The sequence below is a fragment of the Pelodiscus sinensis genome, chromosome 30 (assembly GCF_052426305.1).
Source record: "Pelodiscus sinensis isolate ZL-2025 chromosome 30, ASM5242630v1, whole genome shotgun sequence".
NCBI classification, from domain to species: domain Eukaryota; kingdom Metazoa; phylum Chordata; order Testudines; family Trionychidae; genus Pelodiscus; species Pelodiscus sinensis.
In genome coordinates this window covers 722,260-734,320 of record NC_143081.1, presented here as the reverse complement: position 1 = coordinate 734,320, position 12,061 = coordinate 722,260, and the positions used below count along the sequence as shown (strand labels likewise).

Sequence of the window (12,061 nt, the reverse complement as noted above, 5' to 3'; positions counted from 1 at the left end):
GTTTTTTATTCACAACCCCTAGAGCGCATGCTCCGGGTTTGTGAATGTGTGTGGTTCTGCGCACGTTCAGAACCCCTAGAGCGCATGCTCCGGGTTTGTGAATGTGGGCGTTTTTGCTCACAGTTCTCTCAGGGCTTGGTGTGGCAGTGGCCGCTGAGGAACTGGAGTTGTGGTTGCATGGTTGTTTCTTACCAGAGTCTTTTGTTTTGTCCTCGGGTTTGATGTATGTGAGGTTTGGACCGCCCGGATGCTTCATCTGCACTCTTGTGCTGGTTTGCGTTGTTAAGGGTCTCAAAGCAGATTCCTGGTTCTTTGGCCGTTCTGGAGGAGGTGTCCTTGTAGCTCTGACTACAGCATTGTCAGAAAAGATGTCCATGCCTATGAGGTGGGGGAAAAACATTTACAAAAAAAGCCACACACGTATACTTTACCATCTCTCTCACCCACACCTATGTATTTACTTAAAACCTCATAGAACAACCAAACCAATAAGCAAAATATATTTACTGGGCTTCATCGATCCATCAGTCACTGATGCTGGTGAATTTTCCTTTTCAGCTGTCTCTTTCCTTTTTCTTTTGAGCTTGTTTTCCCTCTGGTCTAAGGACCTCTCAGATTTTTACTGTACTGTGGAGCAAACAACATTATTATAAAACACATGAAACCCTCTTGTAAACTTGAAAATCATTAGGGGGTTTTTCTATTTAAAAAGTTATAGCTTTAAAAACAAAATAATCCATTTCAGGCTGTACAACAAACACCAGTTTTGGGTTTATTTCTGCCACTTAAAAAAACAAGCAACAAAAACCCACCACATTTTTTAAAATACATCTCATTTTGCAGAATAAAAGCCAAAACTGCTTTTAAAACCCCTTGTTAGTTTAAACAAGCCAAGTACTTAAAAAAAACCTTCACCTGTGCCTTGCACAGCCCCTCCCCCCTCCCTCCACACACATACACTAAACAGCAGATTTATAAAACACACCACACCAAGTTTGCAGCCATAGACTTTTCAAAACCCACATGCATTTAACACATCACATTTTGCACAGAAAGAGCAGCCCACCAAACACTCTATACCAGCAGTTTTGCCAACATATAGTTTACAAACACCAATAAGCTCCCCCACAATTAAGTTTTGAAAAAAACCAACTCACAATTTAAACATTACAATGAGTTAAAAAAAATAACCCACATGCTTTAAAAATGATTATGGATCGTTACCTTCTACCACAGGGTAAAGGCATGCTGGCACAGGGCTATTCTGTTTCCCCCTATGTATATTTGGGACTATGGAATAAAAAACAAGCAAAAAAAATGTGAGTTAGGATTACCCCCAAATGCTGCAAACCCCATTTTAAAAACACACCTAGGTCTTGCACAAACCTCATTTCTCTCTCACACAAATCACTCACACACACACACACAAGCCCCACATACATTTAAAAGCCAATTGCAAAAAAGTTACTATGGGATAAAGTGTTGCAGGCACATGCTTGTTCTGTTCCCCCTCCCCCCCACCCCCATGTGTGCTTGGGCCTTAAGGTTAAAGAATAAGCACAAATGTTAGTTAGTATTACCCAGGTTTTTTTTTTAAACAGTATTAAGCACAACTACAGTTAAAATGGTTTTTACCTTGGCCTGGTGGTGAACTGCAGCTTAAAATTACTGGTTCCATGTTAAACAGATCACACTGCAATAAAGATAGCCACCATTATTTTACTGAGAGAGCATGGCCAAAGAGTGGCATTATAGAATATATATTTTCAAAGTTACAAACAGGGAACATACCTTCTCCTGTTGCAGTCCAGCAGCCATTCAAGAAAGTTTCTGTTGAAAAGGTCAGTTGCTACAATACCTAGGTTTTTTATACCCTCCTAACCCTTTGTTTCAATCAACCTCAATGTAGTAGCTAGCAGGTGAATTTGATCACTGCAACTCTGAAATAATAGATCCTTAAAGACATAGGCACCCCTCCCTAGCATTGCCTTTTGTGATCTGGGGGTGGAAGAGTTAAGCTGTCTCCACAACTGAGTTGCTTTTGGCTACATTTTTTTTCTTTTAGTTAAAATACATTTTTTGTAGGGCTTCCTTACAGTATTAACAGTAAAAGCACCAATCCTTAATGTAGCTGTACCCATTTCCATGTGGAGACCCTTTGCAGATATCAATACATGCCTAGGGGTTTGTTTTTTTAAACGTGCTTCTTTCATGCTTAAGGCTTGGGGTTTAAATAAAATGCTTTTAAATGTTTGATTGTCTTTAGAGCAAATGCTTGTTCTAAAGTATGGGTAAAAGTTTGAAACATTTCAGTTTTGGGTTAGACCCTTAATTTTTTTTTTAACTTTTAAGGGCTAGAAAAAGTAGCCCATAGCATTCAACCAGCTCTTGGGTCATATTTAAACTGTCCAATAGCATTTCTACCAATGCCTGTGTCCTTTAAACTGTCCAATAGCGCTCTACCAGCCCCAGGGGTTATATTTAAACTGTCCAATAGCATCTGCAAACTCCTGAGGTGTTATTTAATTAGATATTCATCAGAGCCCACCCATCCAACCCATCAAATATAATTACTGAACATTAACCTCAACGAGGGTAAGTGGTCTCACCTAAACATAACCATTGACTAGAGCCCCCTGGCTATTCAGTGAGGTGTGGTTAAACCATTGAGTTCATGTCTAATAAATCCTAACTGGGGTGGTGGTGGTAATTTTTTCCTTTTATTTAAAAAACAAAACATTTGAGGGGTTTTTCCTTCCCCCGGGTTTCTACCATACATCTTTCAGGGGGTTTTCAGTAAATGGGCCCCTTTATACAAAATGGATTCTCACAAACTTTATTTTTTTAAATGATTTTATTTAAAAGACATACAGACCATGTGTTCCACCAAAACTTTTACTCGTGTAAGGATCACACAAACCTTCTGAGAGAAGCCCCTTTTCAAAAGATATAAAACTTGGTAGCTGTAAATATCTCATGTGTGCCCCCTCACCATTCTCTAACTTCATCCTTTTAGACATCTTACAAATAGTCTTTTTCTTAATCAGGGTTCTGTAACTTTTTGTACGCACCAAACGTTCAATATAACGCTCTAAGCAGGCGTCTTTTGGCTTGGTCATGGTCTTTAAAACACTGTGAGGATCTTGACTGAATTGCACTGCATTTAGCAAAGTCACCCCTTGTGTTAAGTGTTCTTGAGTTAAGCACAGACATTGCATAGCATAACCTACGGCAATAACAATTTAATAAGCTTTCCAAACACAGTTCAGCACATAGGCCCCAGAGCTTGCAGTTTATATCCTCTGGAGTCCAAGTCACACAGTCATGGTGCCGCTGGGCTGGCGCATCTATGACACAACCCTCCCAGTCCTCAAAAAGCTTTTCCCTAAGACAGTGACTAAGGATGGTATAAACACCAATGCGTACAATAGAGCACATGACTTTTTACGCTTATGATGTGGCACTGGCTCAATTAGGTCAATGCCAAGCCACCTCCTGAATTCTTCATGGCCGTCATCCTTGGCGTTCTCTTCAATGCTTTGTATCGGTGTTGAGCAAAAACAAGGTGGGCCCGGTTCGTCTGCCTTGTCCAATGCAATGCTGTCCTGGGTCTGAGGGTCAGCTAAAAGTCATCGTCAAGCTGTCGAGAGATTGCTAGAAAGAAATAATGTAAGACACTCTGGTCTTTTTTTTTTTAATTTACAAAATCCCGGTTTCCTAACCCCATGATGCCCCAACTTCAATCTTTCATTTACCTGTTTGGCTTCTTTTCCATGCGTCTTGTCCGACTCCTGGGAGCTGTGGGCACCTTCCTCCTCCAGGTCATCTAACCCTAACCCTAACCCAGCGCAGACCCGCTCGCCCAGACAGGCCCCTGCTGCCGGAAGTGGGTGGGGTAGCTACTGGGGGTGGCAGGATGTGTGTGGGTGGGTGGGTGGGGGGGAGGGACACTGCCTGTGTCTGTGCCCACCCCTGGGACAGGCAGTGAGATGAGAGAGACAAACGGGAAACTGATTCTGCCTGCCGAGTACCCATCCCCCTCCTTCTAAGAGGCACAAACCCCTTTGTCATGATTATGAGGGTTAGCCAGCATCCTGGGGATTAAGGGGTTAACTACGCCTAGACAGATGGAGTGACCAGTAGGAATGTAGGTGGGACTTTCAAACTGGGACAAAGGAATTTAGGTTTTTTTCCTTTCTCCTTTTGTCTCTCTGGGTAAGTGCTCTGCAGCTACAGGCAGGGACAAGCATGTCTCTCTCTCTCTCCAAGAAACAATTCTTCACTTTCTGTAGGTAAGGTAAAGTTTAGGTAGTTTCTTTAGGCTTTATTGTTTTAAAGGTTGGGTATGGGATCTGAGATCTGGCACTGCTTAAGAGAGGTTTGGCTTTTATTTTTAGCTAAGTTCTAGCGCATGGTGTAACTCATCCATGAGTATATTTTGTTACCTTTTCATCTGATCCTTATGTTTGCAACAGGAATATTGTTGCAATAATAAACGTTTTCTCCTTTCTTTTTATTAACCTGGCATTGGTTACTTGTGTGTCCTGATTTTTATAATAGGGGTGAGATTTCCCAAATGGTCTTTCCCCTAATCTCTTATTAATATTTGGGTGGTGGCAGCGGAAGTTTTATTCCTAAGATCTAGGTTTTTAAGATTTTGGGGGAAGTTTTATACCAAAGCCTGGTAGATAAGGCTTTGGGGTACACTTGCTGGCCCCCACTTCTGCTTTTATCATGCCAGAGTGGGGAAGGAGCCATGACACCCCTTCCCTCCCTGATGCCCTGAAAAGAGTCTGTCCCCAGCCCCTCCTCCCCTGTCCCCCACAGTGCCCTGCGCCCAGGCTGGTTTCCCGCAGAGGAGACAGGCTGGGAGAAGGGGGCTTAAAACGTTTGCTCATTCACACTGTTGTGACCGGCTCTGCTGCCCCCTACAGGCGCGCGGGGGGCAGGACGCGAACCCTCGTCCCTTCTGGTTTTTGTACCAGCGCCACTAGGTTTCCTATCACTGTGGACGGCGCAGTGGTAGCGGGCGGTGTCCTCGGGGGTCAGGCCGGACATTTGCAGGTACAGCTGGCTGTTGGGGTTGTCCCTGGAGATGGTGAATCGCCCTTCCACGGCTTTAGAATACCACTGGTCGGATGCATCGTCCGCAATCGTAGCCACCCACTCCGGCCGCTGCCCGGGGGCCTGGCGGTACCAATCCATGTTGTAGCTGCTGAAGTCAAACCCGGAGGCTTTGCAGGAGAGGCGCAGAGAGTCTCCGGCCTTCGTCACGTCCCCTCCGGACTCCACCAGCTGCACCTGGGCCCGGGCCCCTGGGGACACAGACGGGTTAGAAACGGGGGCACGAACCGAACCGAACGCGACATTCGCTCCGCGCTGCCCCAGACTCGGGGGGAACCGAACCTGCCAGCGCCGCCGCCGTGACCGTGAGAAGGAGCCGGAGCCGCATTGTGGCTGGTGCCGGATGGGAAAGGTCTCCAGGCGAGTGGCTGGTGCCCGCCCGACACAGGGCGCTGGAGTGCGGGGGAGGGGGATGTCCTCAGGGGCTGGGTGGGCAGCGAGGATCCTACACAGGAAGCAGTCGCCCTCATTTGCATACACCCTCATTTACATATTCCCCTGTATAAGCGGCGCGCTCATCTGTCCTTGGGCACCGGAGAGACTGGGCCTGGCGCTCCGCCCGTGTCTTTGTGCAGCCCCGACCCATGAGCCCCGGTGTTAGGAAGACACGGGTCCGGAAACAGGAAATCTCTCGTCCCCTGCTGCGGCCCCAGAGCCCCGGGGAAAGTCCTAGGCTCGAACTGCCCCGCAATGGAGAATCCCCAACGCTCTGGGGGGGACGCTGCAGCAGACCCCGCCAGAGAACGCGGTGTGGCTGGAGAACAAGGCCAAGGGGGATGCTCAGCACTTTGCAACTGGCTTCCCACTGTAATAAGAAGCCTCAAAGGTGTTGATGGTCCTGCCGGGCCGCTAAATTCAACCTGATCCCAGCGCCCGACTCCCCTGGTTCCCTAAAGGATCCCAGCCGGAGTCACTACCCCCGGGGCAACACCTCTAATATATTCTGCTTCTGGAGACATTTTTACTGGGAGTGTCTGGGTGTCCGGACACTGGGGGTGTTTGCTGCGGGGTTTTCAGAACGCGTAACTGTGCTTTAGAGCTCGGGTTAACAAAGGCAACTAAGGGTTTAGGAGCCCAATTCCTACTGTGTTCACACAGCTGTTGGGGGCCTAAGTCCCATGGGCCCATCTCTCTGTGGCCTGCGAGGTGCCGAAGGTCAGAGGAGCGGATCACAAGGGCCCCTCCTGGCGGTGGAATCGATGGGAATGTCTCTGTAATAACGTCACAGCCTGTAAGAAGAGTGGACGGGCCTGGCTGGGTCAGGCCAAAGGTCAGTCCAGCCCAGTGTCCTGGCTGCCGGCAGAGGCCAATGACCGGTGCCGGTCACTACACCGGATGGCTTCCCGGACCACTGTGTACACACAGACACACACGACCCCTCCCCCAATTGTGCCTGTGCCCCACAGCTCTCCATACTCTGCAGCGTGTAAGTGACGACTTCTTCCTTCCGCGCCCCTCCCTCTACCCCCTGCCCGAGCCCTGTCAGTTTTTGCTCTGCCTCGCAGCACAGCTGGGGCACCGTGCGACTCTGCAGCGCAGAAATAGACCGCCCGGTCCCGCAGCTCCGCAGCCCGGATCCTCAGAGTGAACTTGTTCTCCGAGCTCTTAACTTCCCCTACGAAGCGGCCCTGGAATCCTTCCCCATACCGGTCCCCTTCTTTATAAATCCAGGTGAGGGGGCCCGACTGCCCCTTCCTGTACCAGAACATGTAGTAGCTGCCCATGTCCCCTCCCTTCATGCTGCAGGGGAAGGTCACTTCTTCTCCCTCCCGGAATATTAAGTCCTGCGCTCCTTGGTCCAGCTCCACAGCGCTCCGGGCCGCTGGAGAGAAGATAGAAGAAGGCAAAACAAAATTAAAAACACAGGGAAAGAGGAAGGGGGGAGGGAGGAGGAGGCTGATCCGCGAAATGACAGTGTCCGGCAGGACCCGAGAAGCAAACTAAAGCGAAGTGACAGACCTAAAAACCAAACTAAACACAGAAAACGGGGGAGGGGGAGAGCAAAGAAAAAAGTCAACGTTCAACAGAAACACACAAGTGAAGAGAATAGAAATCACAAACACAGGACCCCTCAATCCAAAATAAGCACGGAGAAAACTCTCACACACAAATGAGTAAATATCTGGACACGAAACCAAGGATGGAGAAAGTAAAATAAAAAGGGGGCAACGGAACAAACTGGAAAAGTCCAGCCCAGAGAACACAAAGATCCCAGATGCCACAAACGCTGCATGAACACACAACACACAAGTCTCTCGGACACCGCCAATTCGCAGCTCGAGTCCCGGGAACCAAAGGCAAAGGAGCAAACACCAGGACAGACGCGGCCAGCGAGGGGTTCGAGACAAGGGGGGTTTATTTACTTTTGCAGAGGTTGCCGAGAAGCAGCAGAAGGCAGCAGCCCCGGATCATCTCGGCGAGGACACGAACCGCTCGGAGCTTTTCAGCCTTCCCCTGCGTGATGCAAAGTTTTCGGCCACGCGCACCCGGGAGGGAGACGCGCGCGCCCGCGCAAGAGCGCACAAGCGCGCACACGCGTTCGCTCTCTGGGTAGGCGCAGCTCTAGACGCGCCCAGATGGGACTCGCCAGCGTTTGGCGGCCACAAGAGGCGCTTTGTTCGACTCTTCCGCCCCCTAGTGGCGCACGGGGAAGCGGTGCCTTCTTCGCTCCGAGTTTTATACCAGTGGCGCTACGTTTGATCTGGATGTGCGCCTCTGGCGCAGTGGCAGCGGGCGGTGCCCTCAGGCCTCACGCCGAAGAGTTGCAGGGACAGCAGGCTGTTCTCATTATCCCTGGAGATGTTGAATCCGTCTTTGCATCCAGCATGGTAGCCACTACCGCTGATTACAGCGACCCACTCCAGTCCTGGCCCGGGGGCCTGGCGGTACCAATACACGTAGTAAACTCTGAAAGTGAAGCCGGACGCTTTGCAGGAGAGCTGCAGAGAGTCTTCCGCATTCCTCACGCCCCCTCCGGAGCCCTCCAGCCGCAGCTGGGTCCGGACCTCTGGTGACACAGACGGGTTAGGGACAGGAACTGAATTAAACGCGAGATTCGCTCGGCGCTGCTACAGACTCGGGGGGAACCGAACCTGCCAGCGCCGCCGCCGTGACCGTGAGAAGGAGCCGGAGCCGCATTGTGGCTGGTGCGGGAGGGGAAAGGTCTCCAGGCGAGTGGCTGGTACCCGGCCGACACAGGGCGCTGAGGGGCGAGGGGAGGTAGGAGGGGACGTTTCCCAAGTGCGGGATGGGCAGGGAGAGATGGACACAGGAAGCTGTCACCCTCATTTACATATCCCCCCCACCGTATAAGCGGCGCGCGCATCTGTCATTAGTCTGGGGCTCGGTCCGGGGGTTCGTGCAGCGCCCCCCAATGGGCCCCGGTGCCAGGAAAACGCTGGTCCGGAAGCGGGAAATCCCCCGTCGCCTCTCAGAGGTTAGCGCCAAAGGAGACAAACTCCCGGCGCCCAGCCGGTGGGGGGTCTCGCTGCACAGGGAGGAAATGAATCGTTTCCGGCTCTTTGTTCCCGCCCCGCCCCCGGGCGGTTTTTGTACGGAACCCGGCGCGCGCTGTACCGCTGTGCATCCCAGAGCGCGCAGAAATACAGCGCCGCGTCCGCCCGCTGCGCGCTGTCCAGGGCCAGTGTGAACCAGCTGGTGTCGGCGCGGAGCTCGGAGGAGAAGCGCGAGGCCTCGGCGCCGGGCTTGTATTCAATTCCCCGCTGGTTTCTGTAGAGCAGGAGCACCGGGCCCTGCCCCGGCCGCTGCTGGTACCAGCCCAGGGCGTAGTACGTGTACGTGGTGCTGTACTGACAGTTCAGCCTCACCGGCTGCCCGACCTGAGCTGACACATCGGCTCGGAACTGAGTCACCGAGTTCCCGGCCGCGGCACCTAGCGAGGAAGGAGGGAAGCGGAGTGAGACCCGAGTGGTGGGAACGTTCGGACTCGGAGCGCAGCGTTTACACCACTTACTGGCCAGAAGGAGGCAAAGGGCCACCCGCATCTTGTCTGCGCCGCCTTCACGCACCCAGTGGGGCGCTCGCTGCCCTCTCGGGGCTGTTTATAGTCCCGGGCACCCTCCCCCTCGCGGGCGGGCTGCGAGCAGACAGAGGGGGCGAGTCTGCCAGCGGGGAGCCGTCCGGGCACAGAGGGAAGGGACGGGGTATTGTTTGTGTAACTGCATCTCCTCGGCGCAGGTGTGTCGCCCCCTTGTGTTACTACAGCCGGTTAAGCGAGGCGGCCTGTTCTCCAGAGGAGAGCGATCCATCCAAACAGGCGGAGACAGGAGCCTTGCAGTGCAGAGAGAGACAGACAGAGAGACTCGGAGCTCCGGCAGGAGGTTCATCCCCAGCATGGGAGAGGACAAGGAGGTCTCTGAAGCTCGAAAGCTTGTGCTGTGCGCCACCGTTCAATACAGGATATTACCTGGCCCACCCAGTAAGAGGGAGAGAAGGAGAAGAGGAAAGGAAGGAGTCAGAGAGACAGGAGGAGAGACAGCAAGAGAGGGAGGGAGAGACAAACAACCAGACAGGGGGGCGGGGCAGAGAGAAAGAGAGGGAGACAGAGACAGACAGAAGGTGGTAAACAAAAAGGGAGGGAAACAGAGACAGATAGAGGGGGGCAGAGAGAAAGAGAGGAAGAAAGAGACAGATAGAGGGGGCAGAGAGAAAGAGAGGAAGAAAGAGACAGATAGAGGGGGCAGAGAGAAAGAGAGGAAGAAAGAGACAGATAGAGGGGGCAGAGAGAAAGAGAGGAAGAAAGAGACAGATAAAGGGGGCAGAGAGAAAGGGAGGGAGACAGAGGCAGACAGTTCGCTTCAGGGGGCTCTGTGGAGCTGCAGCGCAGCCACATGTACTTTTCCCTTTTAACCGCCAAGGGAGAGTGGGTACCTTGGACAGCTGGCAGCCGCTCTCAGAGACTGGCGCGGGACGAACCACCACCTCTAAAACTATCTATAAAACAGCTTTTAATTATTTATATTTCCCCTGGAAAGGTCCCAGCCTAAATCACCTGATAAAAGCAGCACTAAACTGTGTACCATTGGAACGAGGCGGCGCTTTGTGCGGTTCTGCCGCCCCCTAGTGGCGCAGAAGGGAAGCGGCGTTTCTTCCCCTCCTGTTTTTGTACCAGCAGCGCTAGGTTTCCTCTCGCTGTGCGCCTCTCGCGCAGTGGTAGCGGGCGGTGTCCTGGGGGGTCAGGCCGGACATTTGCAGGGACAGGAGGCTGCTGGGGTTGTCCCTGGAGATGGTGAATCGGCCTCTCACTGCATTCGCGTAGTCAGTGCTGCTCCCACTAAGGCTGCTGATGTAAGCGACCCACTCCAGCCCTTTCCCGGGGGCCTGGCGGTACCAATACATCCAGTAGCTGCTGAAGTCAAAGCCGGAGGCGTTGCAGGAGAGGCGCAGAGAGTCTCCGGCCTTCCTCACGCCACCTCCGGACTCCACCAGCCGCACCTGGGCCCGGGCCCCTGGGGACACAGACGGGTTAGAAACGGGGACACGAACCGAACCGAACACGACATTCGCTCCGCGCTGCCCCAGACTCGGGGGGAAGCGAACCTGCCAGCGCCGCGGCCGTGACCGTGAGCAGGAGCCGCAGCCGCATTTTGGCTGGTGCAGGAGGAGAAAGGTCTCCGGGCAGTGGCTGGTGTCCACCCAGCACAGGGTGCTGGAAGGGGCGTTCCAGGGGCGGGCTGGGCAGGGAGGGATTGACTCCGGAAGCTGGCACCCTCATTTACATGTTCACCCTTTATAAGCGGCGCACGCATCTGTCCTTGGGCAATGGAGGGTCTGGGACGCGGGCTCCTCCGAGACTCGGTCCCTGTGTTTTTGTAGCGCGAGATATCTCGTGTCTCCTACCATGGCCTCAAAGCAAAGTCCTAGCGCGGGAGTCGAACTTCACTGGAATCAACATCAATGTTAACAGGGAGCAGGTTTGAAACTCAGGAAAGGAGACTTTTGTTCACACAGCGTGCAGTCAACCTGTGGAACTCCTTGCGGGAGGATGTTTTGAAGACCAGAAATTTATCAGGGTTGGAAAAAGAGCCAGATAAGTTCATGAACCAGACTTCCATCAATGACCGCTAGACAGGACAGGCAGAAGTGGTATCCCTAGCCTCTGTTTCTCAGAGTCTGGGAATGGGCGACAGGAGGCGGATCACCTGATGATACCCTTTTCTGATCACGTCCTCTGGGGCTTCTGGCCACAGTTGGCACACAAGACACTGGGATACATGGACCTTTGGCCTAATCTAGCCTCCCCTTTCTCATGGTCTACATGGGTTTAGAGGATGTTGGTTCAGGACCCAAAGGAGCTCACTTTTCTAGGCTACAGAACAAGGCAAATGCGGGTTTCAAGATCTTGCCCCCAATTTCAACACGATTTCCGCAGCTGACTCCCTTAGTCCCCTTGAGAATCCCGCCACGGTCACTTCCCCTTGGGCAGCCCCCAGAGTTACGCTCCTGGAGAAATGCTTTCTGAGGATGTCTGCACCTTTAGAAAGATTAGCTCGGGCTGGGATGAATAGACGCAACCCAGGGATTTGGGAGCACTATTCCTACTCATTCCTCGGGGTTTGGGTGCCTAAGGCCAATGGGCCCAACGCTCGGTGGCCTGTGATAAGCAGGAGGCCAGAGGAGCCGGACACAAGGGCCCCCCGCCCCAGCCCTGGCAATCCATGGAAATCTCTTGGTAGCGAAGGCCGTTTCCAGGGGAGTCCACAGACCCCCCTCCCCGCCGCACGCGGACCCAACCTTCTCCTGCCTTTGAACCGGGGGAATCGCTCCCCGACCTACAGCACAGACCCGGCCTCTCAGACAGCGTCCCCTGCTGCCGTAGCCTGGTGGGGAAGCTGTCGGGGAAACTGGATGTGTGTGGGGGCCGGGGAGGGGGACTGCCCTGACACTGGGACTCCTGTATGTGTCTGTGCCCGCACCC

General features: G+C 52.7%; 1 gene segment (V, D, J or C); it reads right to left on the bottom strand.

Moving 5' to 3' along the window:
• Positions 1–2,890: 2,890 nt before the first annotated feature.
• On the bottom strand, positions 2,891–8,546 carry LOC142821156 (Ig heavy chain V region C3-like). The segment is given in 3 exon segments: positions 2,891–5,315; positions 5,407–6,946; positions 7,488–8,546. Coding segments are annotated over 2 exon segments (480 nt in total).
• Between the last annotated feature and the right edge of the window lie 3,515 nt (positions 8,547–12,061).